The following is a 19,237-nucleotide window of genomic DNA, read 5'->3' as shown; positions in this document are numbered from 1 at the left end:
TCAATGCCTATAATTTGAGAGATAACATGATGCCTTCTCTCGAATTCAAAGATGTGACACAAACAATGACTCTTTGCTGGAATTTAGAAACAGTTTCTGAATATTGGAATTGTAATTTACTTCGATTTTCCATCCACATTATTGGTCTCATTTTGTTTTTGGGGTGGATTGAGAAATTTAGTGAGAAAAGAAAACAATGGAAAGGAAAAGAAATATTTTTACTTGTTTGTGGATGATAGGAGAAATAAACAAACTAAAGGGAGAGAAGCGTGCTAAATATATTTGTAATATCTAAATTATCACTTTAAACTTGAAGCAAAGAAAATGAACATAATTATTTCCTTTTATTTTCTTTTCTCACACAACCAAGTTCAAAAAGAAAAAGGGAAAAAAAAGGAAAAATTCCAAAAAGACAAGAAAAAAAAACACGAAAGGTAGAATAACACAACGCTCGCTGTTGGTGTGCTTATTGCTCACGAGGAAAGAAAGTGCAACAAGCTTCAGTTCATGTTCGACTGCTTGGAGCATGGGGGCGGATTACCCACAAAATCAACAGGAAAAAAAAAATCATGATAATACATAACTGTTATGACATCACATATGTTGTCCCAGCAAAAGTTAGAAAACGACCAAAACAGCTGCAGATTTCTTTAAAAACAAAATGGTTGTAGATTAATCGAGTATAATTAGGGTCCGCCCTTGTAACAAAATAAAATTAATGGTATCCAAAGAGGACATGAACCAAGAATTCAAGCTACAGCCAAAAACTTAGGAAGTACAGAGCTCTATGGAAAGTCATAATTCCATTCCTTCACTGAATTCTTCAATGGTTTTTGTGGCAAGTGTAAGAACGTCTACAAAAGCACTAAATGATGCACGAAGAAATCTTGCTTCAACAGCTTCAAAATGCCTGCGCAATATGAGGATGAAAATGATAAAAAAGAAAAATAAAGAAACATAATGTAAAACATGTCACGAACTTTTGAGCTGTTCAAGGGTTTTTCTTTCGAACCATCCAAGAGAATCCAATGGATAAGTAGATAATAAACTAGGGTGTAATTTTTCAAAAGAGATTCATAAAACCAATCTTTGATGAGGTCAAGGAACTTACACAGAAAGCTTTCCATTAGACACCGACATCTGCCTTTTCACTTTGTCTGGTTGCAACTGCAATTGAATATAAAATTTAGCAAAAATCTAATTGAAGAATCAAGAACTATTAAAGGAGCAAAGATGGTAGGAGTGGGAGCATCATGAAACAACACCTCCTTATCAACAGCTAATGCCGAGTAGACAATGTGTGCATTTTCATCAGACTCATAATCTACTTCAAAATCACTGCCAAAAAAATAATAATAATAACGTCAGTCAAAGAAAAAGAAGCAAACATTGATCTTCAGAAAGAAAATTCCAAAGATTGAAAACTAAACATCATCCCTTATTCCCATATACCCTCCAAATTACCAGTTTATTTATTTATTTATTTTGTTGATAAATTGAGAAGTACTATTAAAGAAAAAGCATCAAACCAATGCTAAAAAACACAACCAATGCACCAAACTCAAAAAAATAACAAAACGAAACTTAGCCCTGCAGAGTATCCAAAAATCAATGAAGGAAAACACATCAGGATCCACTTTACCAGAGACTCAACTATACAAAACCACCAAAAGATGATTTTTCAGACGTGACACAGGCGCTGCCACCCATTAAATATTCATTCTTAAATCGTTATTCTTTTCTTTTTTTCCTGAGTATCAATAACCTTTCCAAATGTTGTTATGACCTTTGCCTATATTATAATTAGGGGTGAGCAGCGGTTATACCGATCCGCCAAAACCGACCGAACCGAACCGATCCGCCGCATTTTGGACGGATGCGTGATGACGAGCGGACGGTTGCGGATTGATTTTCTCCAATCCGCCAATTTGGCGGACGGATGGCAGATTTGAGATTTATTTGGCCGCAACCGAACCGCCGAACCGCCAAACCACGAGCACCCCTAGTAATTTATAAGATTTTGTGTTTTCAATTGAAAAAGAGTTTAAATATTCTGTTGAAAAAAAGTTTTCAACTTGAATATATTTTTTGAATTGAAAATAATAAACGTATTATTTATCTATAGTTTTTGGTTTTTAAATCTAAATCTAAAAATAATAAATAGAAAATATGATATATGCTGGTTGGTTTTTGTTTTCAAAAACATATGTAGATGTAACAATATAGAGACATACAATCTCTACTACTGTTCTGTTCATGGTTTTTGTGGTTTGAATTGTTATTATATTTTAAGAACCACAGATTGTAATACTTTATGTGGATGAATCATACTGTGATTATAATATGTGGATGAGGCATACAGTGATCGTGATATTCTAAAGTTTTAAACTTTCTTTCTTTAGATAAGGCATACAATGATTGTAATACTTTTTTAAGTCATTGACTGTAATACTTTCTTTTTTTCTTTTTTTTTGAAAAAGTGCACAAGTTGAATTATGTTGAAAATTTATAAAATTTTAAACCGCCAAACCGATTCGCATCCATCCGCCAAACCGCCAATCCGCTCAATCCACATCCGCCGGATTGGCGGACGGATGCGGATTGATTTTCTCCAATCCGCCAATCTAGTGGACGGATAGCGGATTGGAGGTTCCATGGCCGCAACCGACCCGCGCCCACCCCTAATTATAATGTACAGCTATGGAGAGAAGATGTTGATTCGTCATAATGCTTTCTCCATACTTTTTAAAAGGACTCAAATGAAGCATGAATGGACCGATAACCCTAAAACTGGGTAACTACTGACCTGAGTTTAGTACTAGTAGCTTGAGAAGTGGTGAAGGAGTACATTCTATCATGTCTCTACAACTTGGTTTCAAATAAAAAACATGAGAAGAAATTGGGTATTTCTGTTATTCATCACATAGCAAACATTGTGTCAAAGCAAGTGCAGCTTCTCGTGATGAACAAATAGGTAGAACACTACTTTATTCATCTTTTACTTCAAGTTTCTGAGTCATATAGTTAATAACACGTAGTTTGGGAAAAGGGGAAATAGTGGAAATAATGCGTTTGGAAACTTTAAGTTCAAAGAGGTTGAAGTGAGCTTAAACACTTGTTATTACAACAAATCTAATATCGTTGGGAGGATAAAGAGAATCCAACGTAAAGTGGCCTGCAAAAAGTTGTTCAATATAGGGGTTTATTGCTCTAAATTTAAACCATTGCAAGTTTAAGTCTAATTTTTTGCAAGAAAATGTCTCGTCTTTTTAAAAAAATTATAACAAGAAATTTAGAAAATAATCAAATCTCTGAAATGAATTTGGCTTAAATTATGGATTGAATTAGCTTCCAAGATAATTGATTAGAGTCATTAGACTTACAAAATTTGTCATTATATTTACAAAATCTTTAAACCTATATTGTTCTTCAAATAACGCTACAAACAATTTTCACATATTCAAGAGTTCTACTGTCTAACCGAAAATCAACAGAAAACACTAAATAATCATGGTTATATTTTTGATTGTATAAATGTTAGCTTAGGTCAATTGGCTTAAAAGCTGCTATGTGTTGCAAATTCATAAAACTCGACTAACTAACCTTGAGGTTTTGTGATCAAACCTAAGGGCGATCACTTTGTGCAAATTATGTCAAATGTTAGGTTTATACCCAATCTACCTCCCCCATCAAATGGGGACTAAACTGGGTACGAAATCATAATAACATCAACTGAATCACAAATTTCAACATCAAAATCATAGGATTATAACTCTACTCAGCAATTTAAGCAGTTCTCTTCACGATTGCTTAAATAGAGAAACAAACACAACTGGGAGCTCATATATGCTTTAAATGTAGTAATAGAGTAAAACATACATATGCAGGTATGTATATGTAGTAAGAGGAAAAAGAAAATGCCTAAACAGAAACAGATGAGCAGAATATAAGAAGTTAACACGAGGAATTTCATAAATGAAACGGAAACAATATGGAGATTTAATTGGGTAATTAAAACAAGAAAAAAAAATGATTAACCAACTAAAATCAATGAAATTAAACTTGGCTTATAAACCAGAATCTTATCACACACAGAAAAAGAGAAAATCCCATCATAATGAAACAAACCAACATAAACCCTGTAAAACCTACACAGACAAATAGAAAGCAAGAGTGTAACCAGCTGAATCTAAAAAGTTAACATAAGGAATTTCATAAATGAAATGGAAACAATATGAACATTTAATTGGGTAATTAAAACAGGACAAAACAGATTAACCAACTTAAATCAATGAAATTGTGTTGGATTATAAACCATAATCTTGATTACTTACACAAAGAGGAACAAAAAATCCCACCATAATGAAACAAAACAATATAACCCAGTAAAATCTACACACACATGTAGAGAGAGTATAACCAGCTGAATCTGAGAAGTTAACACTAGGAATTTCATAAATGAAATGGAAACAATATGGACATTTAATTGGGTAATTAAAACAGGACAAAAAACAGATTAACCAACCTAAAATCAATGAAATTATATCTATACCTTGATTACACACAGACAAATAAAAAATCCCACCATTATGAAACAAAACAACATAAACCCAGTAAAACATACGCACATAGGAGAATATAGAGAGTGTGCAATCTAAGAAGTTAACATGAGGAATTCAATAAATGAAATGGAAACAATATGAACATTTAATTGGGTAAATAAAACAGGAAAAAAACAGACTAACCAACTAAAAATAATGAAATTATATCTGTATCTTGTTTACACACCGAAAAATAGAAAATCCACCATAATGAAACAAAACAACATAAACCCAGTAAAACCCTACACAGAATATATATATATATATATATAAACATGTATAAATGTAGATACACAAATATAGATATATAGATATATAAAGAGAGAATAACCAGGTGAATTCCCAGTGAGAGGGAAGAGTTTTGCAATCTCCTGTAATGTTGGAAGCAACAGTGTCCATCTTCTCTACCTTCCCAAACCAACCCACCAAAAAAAAATAATAATAAAACTATGTAGAAAAATTAGGGCAACACCAGGAACGAACGAGTTGTGAACGATGCAAGTCGGTTCCGATTCGGCCGAGTATAGGATTAGGGGAAAACGACCCATGTTTGGTGATGCTTAAGGTTAATATATATTTTATTATTATTTTTTAATTTTTAAAATTTGTGTAAAAATATATTATGTATTTTTTTTTTATATTATAAAAAAAAACCTCAAATAAAAGTTGATTATAGAAAAGTTAGTGTGATTAGAATTAATGCAAGTGAAGCTTACAAACAGGAGTAAACAAGGTTAAAATATATATTTTAGTGTAAAAAATATATTAGAATTATTTTTTTAATTGAGATGACTAATAAATTTTTAATAAAAATGAGACATAGAGAATTAAAATTTTAAAAGAGTTCAAAACAATTACGCTAAATTGTAAGATTCAATGCATTTTATTTATTTTTTAAATATCCAAATAACCCAATAAAAAATGTTAATAACTCTTAATAAATTACACATTTTTTTTATCAGCGAAAATCAATTATTAATTATTAAATTAATACTTAGAAAAATTAATCTTTCTATTCTTATAAAATATCAAATACTTACCTTCTAATTCAACTTTTTCATAAAAAGAATATGACCCCATAACTTTTCTTTGGAAAGGTGTGTTTGATTGGACGGACTGGATAAGGGGATTAGAATCGATCGAACTTGAATCCTGGGACTGTGAATTTCCCGAACTATTTGGTTCGATTGAATATGTATCCTGTGTTTATTTTCTCACGAGATTAGATGTACTATTTTTAGTAAATCTAATGTTTGGTTGGACGGACTGAATAGGATAAATGAACAAAAGACTATTTTACCATTTTTCAATTATTTACTAAGTAATAACAATATTAAACATATCTTTAATATTTTAATTATTTTTTGCTAGATTAAATAAAAATTTATTTTATTTTAGTTTTTACACAATTAAATAAATTTATTTTTAAAAAATAACATAAATAAAATATCAATAAAATATATGTTATTTTTTAAATTAAAATTTTAAATAAATTTTTTTTAAAAATAATAATAATTAAACAATGAAATTAAATAAAACATCTATTGAAATTTAAATAATGAAATTAAATAAAATATAAACAAAATTTTAAAATAAAACATCAATAAAATATCTATAAAAAAATTATTTTTAAAAAATTAAATAAATAAAACATCAATAAAAATTTAAATAAAATTCTTTTATTTTTAAATTGAGACATTTAAATTTTATTAAATATAATACATAATTAAATAGTAGATGGTCAAAATGGTGATTTTATCACCTAATTCCAACAGTAAATAGTTCCTCCAAAATTGTCCCACACCTCCCCTGGGATAGTATAATCTCCCATATGGGCGATAAGAAGTCCGGCAGACTAAAAAAAAAATAAACAAGGACTACTTACTCCTTCAGATAAGCAATCCGAACAGTGAATAATCCCCCCTTAATCCTCCCAATCAAACACACCCAGAGAGTTATGATGGTGTCGGTTGAATAAATTGCACACTTACCAATCAATTTATTGAAAGGGCTGGGCTTCTTCCCGATCTGTGATCAAATTGATGGGTATTATTGGGTCTATGGGAGCCTATTATAGATTCTGTTTTGATAATTCGAACTGTTCAATGTGTAAAACTTGCCGAGTACTATATATTTGTAAAAAATCATATTGATCGAATATCGATAGTTATCTCATTGGATCAGATTTCTGTCAACCGTTTATTTTTTTACCATCCATTTTTTTAATACAAAACTAATTTGATCATGTAGCTATCGATATCTGATCAACGTGATTTTTTACAAACATATAGTACTCGACGAGATCTACATATTCAATGGTTCAAATTATCGAAACGGGATCCGTAGTGAGCCTCCACAAACTCAACAATACTCTCTAATCCGATCACAGATTGGAAGGAAGCCAGTCCCTTATTGAAATTTGTTAGAAGGATTCAAATAAGACAAAATTTTAAATTGGTTAAAAATAAATTTAATTTAAAATGAAAGGTTATCATTATTTTAATTAAATAAAATTAATATTTTGTATTGTTAGATGTGTGAATAAAAAGTTGAACTTTAAAATTGTTATCTGTTGCAGAAAATATAATCTATATAGAGTACTAACGTGGTGTTTGAATTTTATGGATTTAGATAGGGGTTTGAGGAGGGGGGGGGGGGAGATAAAAAAATTTATTTTATATTTTATTCATATTATTCTTACGTTTTAATTTTTTTTTATTTAAATTCATAATTCAAATACAATTTTTAAGAATTTAACTGAATGAGAACTTATTATTCCGTCACTAGATCATAAGTTTAAAAAGAAAAAATGAAGTAAATGCAACTCAAATATAAGTTAATTTTTTTGTTGATTCTATTTCTCTTTCCTTTTCCTTTTTGAATTTTTTATTCAAATTAATAATTCAAACAAAAGACAAATTTCGAACTGTAAATCCTATATGCCATTTAGTTTAGACATTGTTTGGTAAGTGACTTTTTTAGTTAAAAAGTTAAACAGTCATTAAAAAAATTAAAAAGTCAACAACTCATATTAAAAAGTCAAAAATTTTCTTTGTCTCTCTATTTTTTACACATCTTTTCATAAAAAATCAAAAAATTATCTCAAATATATTAATTTTTTTTACATCATATTTTAATCAAAAAATTACTAAAAAAATAAACGAGGCCTAAATCCTCCTCCAAACAAACGGAACACAAATGATGTCATTGAATTTGCAAATTTTGAGACTTGAGAGAAATTAAAAAATTGTGAAAAGACAAATTAAGATTAATTACTTGTTTGGCTGTTACCGTATTGTAAGGGTTATATTGCTTGGTTGGTTAAAATTCCCTTGGGGAGTGGGGTTTGCGTAAGCACATTTTAGTATATTCCTCTCGCATATTACTCATTTCATTCATTCCCCCTTCTTCCATATTCTTCTTCATACCTTCAATTCCCCATCTCTTTTTCCTCTAACCACTTCTTCTTCTTCTTCTCTCTCTCTCTCTCTCACACAAAACAAGTATTTAGTTCGTATTATTTGATATCAGAGCCAATCATTATGTCGGGAATCAGATGTAACATGAAGAGAAAGGACTATTGTTAGGTCAGTATTGATGGAGTGGTCATTGTGGATGCCAGTTGCAAGAGAGCATAGTATAGTCGGTTTTTAAGGTGAGTTCTAGCCTAGTTGGTATCCAACTCTCTCTCTCTCACTCACTCTCTCTCTGTTTGTTTGTCTTATGTTATGCTTTTAGGTTTATGTCATGTTTTGGCTGCAACATAGGTGGTTCTGTTTAGCATATCAAATGAAAGAATGAACAAACAAATAATAATGAATATAGTTTCAATTACATGAAGACCCTAATAAAATATCACAGTATAATTTTGATATAAGTTATAAAATTATATTATTTTCATCTATCAAAAAAATATTTGTACAATTTTTATAGTTGAGAGAAGTAATATATACGGATTCATAGATGAAAGCTATTAGATGTTTATTATGTGTAATTGACCCATTAATATATTTAATATCATCTGCTTTTGATAATTTTTTAGCCGCACTGACAGTCCAAACCAGAATTTGTCGATTGGGCCACCGTAATCAAATCTGGTATGTAACTAACTATGATCTGTGGTGTGGTGTTTTATTTGTAATTATTACCAACAATCTGTTTTACTAATTTTTTGTAATTGTGACTTGATACCCCAATTCTATATCTATAGTCGGGAGGGGCGGCTATATTTGTATATGGTTTGCAACATTTTGTGCTCATAGTAAAATCGAACATTTTGTGATCATAGTAAAATCAAACAACCATGAACGTAATTAGTTTTAGTGAAGTACATAAATTTTATGTTCGTTTATGTGCGTATAATTACTATTTTTGATTATTTTCTCTTTTTCAATTTTTTTTTGTTTCACTGTTCCGAATTATGAATTCCTAACAATTCTCAGGGTAACCGTAGGGCGTGTTTGGTGTGCCAAAAAGTGGCACTTGACTTTTGAGAGGCAACTAATTGGAAACAGCTTTTGTTTGTTAGGCAAGATTCAAACCCAGGACATATCATGAACCTACCTTGTTTATCACATAGGTTAGGCAAGGGTACAATAGGTAGTTCACCTTGTTCATCATACAAAAATGAAAAATAACTAACATCACTCTTACACTTTTAACACCAAAAGCCCAATCACCTTAAAAACTTTGGATTAAATTAAATTTGTCACCTCTATAAACCATTCAAGAGCTTTGGGAGATGTTTAGTACAACACATCATTACATAGAATACAATTATTTTTTCTGTACTTCAGAAGCATAAAATTTGTTGAGCAAATTGAAATCTTTTCAAAATCCAAAGATAAATAAGTTCACTTCGGGAAAAAATAAATTTTGTTGGCTCGGAAAGAAGAATCCGCCTTGATATCGGTTGTTTAATCTCCTTCGTCACCTGAATTGCATCCTCACATAATCTCCTTCCATGTCAATTGTGTATGTTATTTGACAGATTTCAGTTGCGGTAATGTTACAAGCGCACCACTTATATCTTGAAAGAGCACCAGGGCGACAATCTAAAACACATCCCCTGCAAAGAGAAGGGACACAAGCGGTTAGGTCTCCTTATTCTTGTTTGGTTATGTTTTTTTTGTTTTCTTTGTTTCCATTTTTCATGTTTTCGAGAACAACCACTTTATCATTTTTTCATTTTTTTTTTTTTTTTGAATTTTCAAAAAAGTGGATTGTTTTCAGAAACTTTTTCCAAAAAAAAGTTCATCAAACAATGCTTTTTGGAAATAGAAAACAGAAAACATGAAAACACAACCAAATATGTCCTCTAACAGGAGTAACTAGAATGCTGGAGTCGGAAAAGCATGAGAAATCGGCTTACCAGTATAAAAAAGAAGTTTTGCGAATTATATAGAACATGTTAGGGCAGGTCCAACTTTGACCGGTTTTAGACTTTTTAAACCTCGTCGTAAATACTCAAACGCCAACACAAAGAGGCTGAAGAAGTATAATACAAAAACATGTAGCTTCTCTAAAATGTAAATCATGAAAGATAATTTGCTTCCTCCTTCAAAATTTGGTTTGAATGATATTACTGCAGACCCTGAAAAAACACAATACATATTAGGAAATCAAAATTTTTAGGAAATGCTCATAAAACAGAGCATGCGATTATATATATGCAGAGAAGTAGAATTCAATAGATATATGCAGTTTCTTTTTCGATCACTATTAAAACTCATTGTAGAATAGCCAAACATCCACACTTCTGAGGGTAAGGTAATGGCTGAGCAGGGTTGTACCCTCAAACACCCTTTTCTGGTTGCCATGCCATCTCATCTCTCTACCCCTCACCCGAGAGAGAGAGAGAATTGAAAATAAAGCTTAAGAAGCCTCAAAGTAGAGCCTTTTAGGCAATTTAGGTGAAATGACATATAATGCTTACCAGAGTTTTTCTTGTGTATATTTGTCCAGTCATATGGGTTCATCTTTTTTTCCGATGCCTGGATCAATTCAACAAGAGCTTGATTGACCTGAAATTTGGCAATGAAATCAATGTATTGGTAATCAATCACAAGCTAATCTAGTCAAACATTGCCTGCAAACTCAACTGCACAAAGTGCAAGTGAGGAGGGGTAATGACAATCGCAAGTTTAAAATGTCAACAAAGTGGGCACGTCATATACAACTACCAGAAAACAAGAAATAATTGAAACATAATTTGAAAAAAAAAGAAGCTCTGGGTTGTTGAGTGCTTTGATAGTAGAAAAATGTAGAACTTGATGCTAATGCTTGCATTGCAAATTCATTTTAATCCGTGAGTGTTACTCATTTTTAGCTAGTTAAATTGTAAGTTCTCAAGCCACAAATTTTACAGCTGCAACTTGGCCACAATGTATCATGCTTGCACTCTATGCATCAAGTCTTCAATTTGACCCCATCATAACATATGATAAAAACTTTCAAGTGTGCATGTGTGCCCCAAAAATTAAATTTATGGAGTGATGGATGTCATGATAGTGGCAATGCCATGGGAAATTCATATGTAATCTGCATAATCTTATGATTCAAGAATTTTAAAGTTGAAAGTTGGCTTTATTTGTCATTTCACTTATTAAAACAATACATAAATATTTCTATTTGCTTTTTTTTTTTTTTTGGTCCATTTGCAAGTCTCCAAGCTAATTGCTAATTGTAAGGCATGTTTCTCATTAATTAGAAATTTTACACGATCCATGAGTGTATGGTATTTAACAGCCCATCTCATTCAGTTTTTGATGTCTGAATTGTAAAAATATTTAGCAGGCAGATATATTTGAAAGTAAACTTTGCATTTGAGAGCATAGCCCTTGTCAAGCATAGTAGGTTAACTTTATTTACAGAAATTGGATACATAAAAGAATTTTGAAAAGATTGTACCACCTTGAAGAATTCTGAGGAATAATTCATTTATAATAGGGCCTAATCCTGGTATTTTAGTTATTTGTTGATCATTTGCAAACTTCCTGTATTTCTTGTCTTGAAACCTATGATGCATTGAAACTTCAAAACGGGTTCTGTGTTGGACACACCACATGTCAAAATTTTTAATTATTATCTTTTCGTAGGAAATTTTGGGGACTCGTCGGACATGACACACAGTGTATCAATTTTTTTAATCATTCTCTTTTTGTAGGACATTTTGGGGACACTTGACAGACATGTGTCTTGTAATTGGACACAACTCAAGACACCTTTGTGAGTATCTTTTTTATAATTTTGGAAAGTTGATTTGGGATCTTAGTAAAATATATGAAAGCAAAGAGGGAGGAAAGTGGAAAAAAAACCCACATATACATAGATGCCTCTTATATCACTGTGCCCTAAAGTTATATTCATATACATAGCAAAAAAAGAAAATCCTGCATCCCTGCCGTGTCTGTATCCTAAGTTTTTCAAAAAATCATTGTGTCCTATGTCTATACTTGTGTTCATGTCCATAATTTTTAGCTTGAAACCATGCTATGTTTTAATCAAATTCATTACCAAAGTCGTTCTTTTTTTCAACATACTCTTGATGTATTGCCTACTATGACCCAGACCCTGCAATATTTAAGTTGGTCCTGAATTCAGAGTTGCCACCAACCAATTGTTTTTAATGACCAACTTCATCATATTTAAATCCATCACAAAAAGATTAGATACCTCTTCAGTCCTCTCATGACTCACTAGATGCCCTCCATGTAGTTCTACCATTCGAGCAACAGGGTTCAGCTTCTCAGCAAGTTTTCTTGCATAGTACAATTGAGCAATTATATCATGCCTATTCATTCAGAAAAAATCTGGTTAGAGCAGGAATATTCCCGAAGAGTGATCTTAAAAATAAATAAATAAATAAATAAAAGGGAAAGAAGAAGAAGAAGAAGAAGAAGAAGAAGAAGAGGAGAATTGAGTAATGCTTCTGAGCTGAGAAAATACCTGCCATGGATGACTGATATTAGAAATCCCGCAGAGCAGATTAATTCAAGTTCTTTTCTTGACATTTTATGCATCCAACATGCATTAATTTGGCCATCAAAACCACAATTCGATTGCATCCCACTTGCTGATATGCCTCTCACATATTGCTGCATAAATGTGTCCCAAATGAGGCCGTTGACATAAAAGCAAACTCAACTTGCTTGTGTGATATTACAAAATTCGCTAAGAATATGATGACTTCTTTATCTATAGAAAGAGAACAGAAAAGCTAATTTGAAGAAATTCCACCAATTTCAACATAATGATCAGCCAAATACATAGTTGAAGTAACATAGAAGCGATTGTCAATTGTTGATAGAAGAATCTTAAATGAGCTGCTTAAGTTAAACTAATATTGTTTAGCAACAATTACTTAGTAAGTTCTCTTTCTTAGAAGGTAAGCAAGATTAGTTTAAGTTAAACTTGACCCCTTAAGCTAACGAAACAATGAGTGGCCTAAGCAAATTAATTCCTAGAACAATATAGAAAAGGACGGAGAAAGTTAGAGAGAAACATTTTTCTTAAGAGCTAGAAGAGAAAGTTAAACAAAAGCAAGAGAAATAGGAAGAAAATCAAAGGGAATTCAAATTCATCCTTTTGGACTTGAGAAGTGAACAGTTCGGTGATTTAGAAAACCTTAAATGAGTTGCTTAAGTTAAACTAATATTGTATAGTTACAATTACTCAGTAAATTCTCTTTCTTAGAGGGTAAGTAATATTAGTTTGAGTTAAACTTGACTACATAAGCTAATGAAACAATTAGTGGCCTAAGCTAAATAGTTCCTAGAACAAAATAGGGAATGATGGTGAAAGTTAGAGAGAAATGTTCTTCTTGAGTGCTAGAAGAGAAATATAGAGAAAAGAAAGAGAAATAGGAAGAAAATCAAAGGAAATTCAAATTCATTCTATTGGACTTGAGAATTGAACACTTAAGTAATTTGAAAAACTATAAATGAGGTGCTTAAGTTAAACTAATATCGCTAAATTTGGGATTTTCAGTAAGGGGAGTCTTTGAAAAGACTAGCATTGCTCTGAAAAGCTTGTCCTGTGAACTAAGAGCCAAGCCAAAGCAATCCTTCTCTTTTTTTTTTGGTGGTGTGAGAGACGTTAACATAATCAACTACTTCAATGTCTTTCACAGTGATAATAACAGTTCCGTATCATCTTTCACAATCATTGCCAAATCCAACGTCGATGATGGTCACATAAAGCTTTGAGCATTCATGTAATTTTTATCCCATTGTTTGTATTTTCATCCATTTAAAATCTTGGATAATATTTTCCATCTTTAATATGTGTCGACTAACGTAGAAGGAAAGTTGACCAATTAAATGAATTTGAAGGTTAGGCTACATATTATGGAAAAAATTTGAGAAAAAAAAAAGAAGTAAAAAGAAGCTATTAATCAGCTTTTGTATCCCATTCAGTTAAGTTTGATCAGCTTAGCGTTCCTTACTTGATACAAAATTGCTCTTCTTGTGTTAGGTCCTACATATTCCTCAAGATATTCCTGCACAGCAGACGTAACATGAAACCCGTTAAGTTGTCACATGACCACGTAAAGCATGCAAGAACTATGTTCTTCGGGTCAGATCCCAAGAGTACACATAATTTCTGATGGATGACTGAGTTGAAAATCATGAAAGAATATTTCAGAGAGAGAGAGAGAGATGCTTCTGTTAAAAACAAAATTTTCCAAATCAACAATGACCAAGATGAAGAGCAGCACAATGAAAGACAAGATGAAGAACAACAATGACCTTTGAGTAATGGGTGTCCAAATCAACAGCTGCCCTCTGCTCAGGAGTTTTAGCCCTCAAGAAACGAATTGCAATGGATAATGTTTTCCGGTCAAGCTGCAAAGGAGTAAAGAGCATGAACATCAAATGGGGTAACTGGCTTCAATTGTAAAATAAATATTCTTGATCTTCTTCAACAACAAATAAACATTTGGTACACAATATGACTCTAAACAGAAGTTAAATTTATATTAATGCGAAAATTCCGAAAGGTGGGAGCCAAATGGTCACTCTGATGAATGATTCCATGCCTTTGAAGAAAAAAAAAAATCAATGAATTGAGATTACTTTTCTCATTCACTATTTGTTTGATATTTTCCACAAAAAAAATAAAATAATAAATAAAATAAAATCAATGGCATAAGCTACAATCAAACAACATTTCTATGAGTGCAAGATAATCAGGCTGTGGCGCCATGGTAATGACTACAAGCAAATATGAGAAATATATTCCAACGCACCACTGCCGGATTTGTAGTAGATTGAAAAGTATTGGAGTTTTGGAGGACTAATTTCTTACAAAAATGGGTCAAAAACAGCAGTCAATGAAGACTGTTTTAATTTAACCACTGTTACATGTTTGCAATCTATTGACTTTTTATGTTTGAGTAAACAGTGAGTTCTTTGTTTTAAACGCAGTTCACCTCATTATTTTAACCAATAAAAGTTAAGAATTTGGACCAACAAAATTATTTTCATTTTTTGGTAAGCTTTCACCTCGGTCTAGAAAGTCAAATAACCAAAGAACCTTCGTTGGATTACATGTCAGATAGCAGAATAAGCCCTCTTCGACCAGGTCTTCAAATTTTATTCAACTCTGTCTCAGTCTTTCTAGAAACTCACCCACCTCTCCAATTTGCTCCCCCATCTGTATATACCTACTACATCTCCCCCTCTTCCTCAGCAATCTCTCTCATATTAAACCTGCCTACACTTCTAGTCAAATTTTGTATCTATAGAGCAATCAATCCTTGAATTCACAATGTTGATATCGATTTTCAGTTCCTTCGATGCCCTCTGTGCTGAATCCTTTCGGCCAGAAAAAGGTCGGTCTTTCTTGGGCTCCTTCTACCAAAAATATTTTCATAATTTCTTTGGGACTCTCCCGGGCAGGTGTGGTCTAGGAAATAAAAATGAAAAATAATCCCTAGTAAATCATATAACTGCCACAAAAAATTAAGACTTTCATGCTCACAATATGCCATAATGCACACACAGGCAAATGTATTTACAAATTACAAATCATGACACAGGCAGCATATTTCATATGGAAGTTGAGTTCATAGCTAAAATTTAGTGCTAGCAGAAAGGCAAATGCTAAGGACCAAACATTTTGGAGATCCAAATGATCAACATGTATATAAGAGAATCGTAAAGTTTGGCCATTTGAGAAAGAATATTTTATTGTATAGTTTAATTTTTTGACAAGGAGATTATGTGAACAAATATATTCCCAGCAAACACATTCAACAGAAAATAACTAAAATGCATGCACAACATAATGAAAAATTATTGATGAAATCTTAGTGTCTTATATAGATATGAACTCCGTGCTTGTTAATTGGGAATGTTTAAGAATCTGCACCACATCTGTACTTTAAAATTGTGTCCTTACCAGCAGTGAGCTGGTGGATTACAACATTAGGGTCTTTCTCAAATTTCAAAAAAATAAAATCACATAATTCGTGTCCATTTCATGGAACTCAAAATTTTATGGGCCACAGTTTATGTATATATCGCACGTAATCCGTGGCATGGATCCTAAAAATAAATGATACCTTTGGAAGACATTGATAACCTCCTCCAGTTACATTAAGTAGAGCCAAAGACAGAACTCTTTCTGGAACCATTGCTGCCAACTTACAAGATATCATAGCTCCTGTGCAATAAGAAAAGAAAAAGACAAAAAAGAAAAAAATGAGCCAAAAAGTCATTAACTCAAAAACAAATAAAATCTGGAACCAGCATTATGCATAATGAAAGGTCAAGTTGCAGTCATTATGCAATCGAATTAAAGATCAAATGAAAAATCATTGAACTTTGCATGCTAGGAATATTTTCATGTGGCAATGGCACAACATGAAGGCCCCATTTCAGTCATTGTAGACCAAATGGTAAAAATATTCATTTTTATTAAAGAGTAAGGCTAAAATTTTATCGGAGATAATACGAGTCATGGACTCACCCATTGAATGGCCAAAAACATGGGCTTTTCTCCAACCCAAATGATCCATTAGGGCTACTGCATCTTTTGCCATGATTGTTGTTCTGCACCCAAAAAAACATAGAACATTGATTGTAATTTCTTTTGAAAACTTAATCCACTGTTTGGTAGCTGGGAAACAATCTAAAACAACACCTCAACTAATTCCACTAGCTGTATTAGGCCCACTCAAGTGGAGATTTTTATATCTTCCAATCCCCACATAATCTAGACCACAAAATTTCCACTTTTTCCCCCACACATTTTCTCACCGACCAAACAGATCAAATATAGGTAAAAGGATAGGAGAGATCAACAATTTTGAATCTGTCTGGATTCTCAAAATGTAAATGGGGATTAATTTCAACAACAACATAAATAATAAACCAATTTAGGAAACAATCTAAAACACCACCTCAACTAATCCAACTAGCTGTATTAGACCCACCTAAGTGGAGATTTCTATTTCCTCCAATCCCACATAATCTAGACCATTCAATTTTCACTTTTTCCCAGCAGATTTTCTCACTGACCAAACAGACCCAAAAAAAGGCAAAAAGGACCAGACAGATCAACAATTTCGAAATCTATCTGGATTCTCAAAATGCAAATGAGGATTAATTTCAATAACCCAGAAAGCCATAACATAACACAAATAACAAACCAATTTAGGAAACAATCTAAAACACCACCTCAACTCATCCAACTAGCTGTATTAGGCTCAGTTAAGTGGAGACTTTTATTATTTCATCCAATCCCCACAAAATTTCCACTTTTCCCCCCCACAGATTTTCTCACCAACCAAACAGACTCAATAAAGGTAAAAAGGAAAGTAGAGATCAACGATTTCAAAATCTTTCTAGATTCTCAAAATGCAAATGAGAATTAATTTCAACAACCCAGAAAGCCATATCATAACATAACACAATAAATAAACCAATCAATCAACACCATATCACACAAAATTAATACTTTAATCATTAATGAGACTCACGCATAATCTGATTTTTTGGTGGGTACAGAGCTGCGACCCATTCCACGATTATCGAAAGCACACACCTCCACACCGCCACTCTCATCATCTCCGTCACCACCAAGCTCCGCCGCCGCATCACGGTGGTCGACGGCGGCCATCAATTGATCAACATTGGGAATCACGGTACCAGTGAGTCCCTCGATTTGTGGAAGCCATGAATCGTGGGTTCCAGCTAATCCTGATCACCAATCACAAAAATCATCAACTACCCATTAAAATGGATCCAAAACCCAATTCAGAAAACAAGAGATTTAATTAAAAGATAGAGAGATAATGATTATATAGTAGTTGTACCAATGATCATGAGGACTTTGATGGGTCCGTGGCCGTATGTTCTGTAGAAAATCTTGATTCCATTGTCAACGACTCCATCTTCGCCGCTCTGGTACGAGGCAACGTAACAGAACGGCATCTCTCTGCTCTCTGAGTTGTAGAGAGAGAGAGAGAGAGAGAGAGAGGGAGAGAGAAAGAAAGTTGGAGGAGAATGGGTGGAGAAGAGAATGAATCAAAATGAATTAGTGTTACTATTTAAAATACTACAAAATTTAATATACTTATTTTTGGTTTTTTTATTTTATTTTATTTTATCAAAGTGTGTTAAGATGAACAGTTAACCGTGTCTTTCATAGGAGAAATTATTCCATGGATCTCACCAGTATGTCTTACTAATGAAAATAATTAAAATGGGAAATAATAAAAATATAATTGCAAAAAAGTGATAACATTTATATAAACTACCTTATTCCCCCTAATTAAGCCCTCGTTTGGCAATGGGCTAAAATGAGATTAGTGACTTTTTTAGTTATAAAAAAATAAAATAAATTAAAAAATTAATAAGATAAAATATTACATTCAAATTATAATTATTTCATTTTTTATCTCATAAAATTCAAAAAGTCAACCTATTTCTCAAACGAAGCCTAAAAATGCTAGAAATCTTAAATATTTTACTAATTTTTTTATCAAATACTCACATGGTTGTTGCTCAAATATTTTGTATTCCTAGCATTACTTGAAAATAATATATAAATAAAAAATCGGATGTACATAATCTGGATTGGATAAGCGCTATTGGAGCTGTAAGGCTCACCATAGATCCCATTTTAATAATTTAAATAATTTATGTTGTTAGACTTTTTGTGTATTTTATCTAAAAAAATATTATATCAATTCAATAATCGTAACTTATTCAATTTATTACGTTTGTCAAAAAAAAATTAATGACAATTGTGTTTTTGAAAATAAATTATTTATTTTTTTAGTAACAAACACGATAAATTGAATGTGATACGATTATTGAATTAATACAATTTGTTGTGTGAATAAAATATACAAAATACCTAACAAAATAAATAGTTTAGATTATCAAAATGAAATTAGAGAACCCACCTTAAAAAAAAAAGTCACAATACATGAAGAAATTTTAAAAATTTCGTCAATGTGTTATTATTTTAATAAAATAATTAGGGTAAATTACAATTTTTTTGTGATTTAAAAAATTACAAATATTTACTTATCAGAATTTTTTATTTAATAAAATTAACTGAAAAAATAAAATTTTTAACCGCACTTCTATACAATAAAAAAATTACCTGAATTATTAATTAAA

At 31.8% G+C, this 19,237-nt stretch overlaps 2 protein-coding genes and 1 long non-coding RNA gene across 3 annotated transcripts; 1 reads left to right on the top strand and 2 right to left on the bottom strand.

Annotated features, from left to right (window-relative positions):
* Nucleotides 1–645: 645 nt before the first annotated feature.
* On the bottom strand, nucleotides 646–5,148 carry LOC114258352 (uncharacterized). Its single transcript, XM_028198317.2, has 4 exons — nucleotides 4,933–5,148; nucleotides 1,266–1,338; nucleotides 1,112–1,167; nucleotides 646–910 (listed from the first exon to the last, which is right to left on the bottom strand). Exons 1-4 carry the CDS (start codon nucleotides 4,998–5,000, stop codon nucleotides 796–798), a joined length of 312 nt encoding a protein of 103 aa, XP_028054118.2. The 5' UTR covers nucleotides 5,001–5,148; the 3' UTR covers nucleotides 646–795.
* Nucleotides 5,149–7,898: 2,750 nt separating this feature from the next.
* Nucleotides 7,899–14,600, top strand: LOC114258354 (uncharacterized). Its single transcript, XR_003627925.2, has 5 exons — nucleotides 7,899–8,256; nucleotides 8,644–8,698; nucleotides 9,592–9,693; nucleotides 11,767–11,828; nucleotides 14,076–14,600. It is a non-coding gene; the product is annotated as an uncharacterized LOC114258354 (long non-coding RNA).
* Nucleotides 9,282–18,175, bottom strand: LOC114258353 (uncharacterized). The gene is made up of 11 exons (XM_028198318.2): nucleotides 17,923–18,175; nucleotides 17,587–17,806; nucleotides 16,575–16,657; nucleotides 16,168–16,268; nucleotides 14,351–14,446; nucleotides 14,047–14,100; nucleotides 12,549–12,697; nucleotides 12,276–12,393; nucleotides 10,537–10,624; nucleotides 9,973–10,194; nucleotides 9,282–9,669 (listed from the first exon to the last, which is right to left on the bottom strand). The coding sequence occupies exons 1-10, from the start codon at nucleotides 18,038–18,040 to the stop codon at nucleotides 9,998–10,000; spliced, it is 1,224 nt and encodes a 407-aa protein (XP_028054119.1). The 5' UTR covers nucleotides 18,041–18,175; the 3' UTR covers nucleotides 9,282–9,669; nucleotides 9,973–9,997.
* Between the last annotated feature and the right edge of the window lie 1,062 nt (nucleotides 18,176–19,237).

This window comes from Camellia sinensis, chromosome 8 (assembly GCF_055761805.1).
Source record: "Camellia sinensis isolate YWXY chromosome 8, ASM5576180v1, whole genome shotgun sequence".
NCBI lineage: Eukaryota > Viridiplantae > Streptophyta > Magnoliopsida > Ericales > Theaceae > Camellia > Camellia sinensis.
Note: the sequence above shows the minus strand (reverse complement) of the source record. Positions and strands in the feature narration are given on the sequence as shown.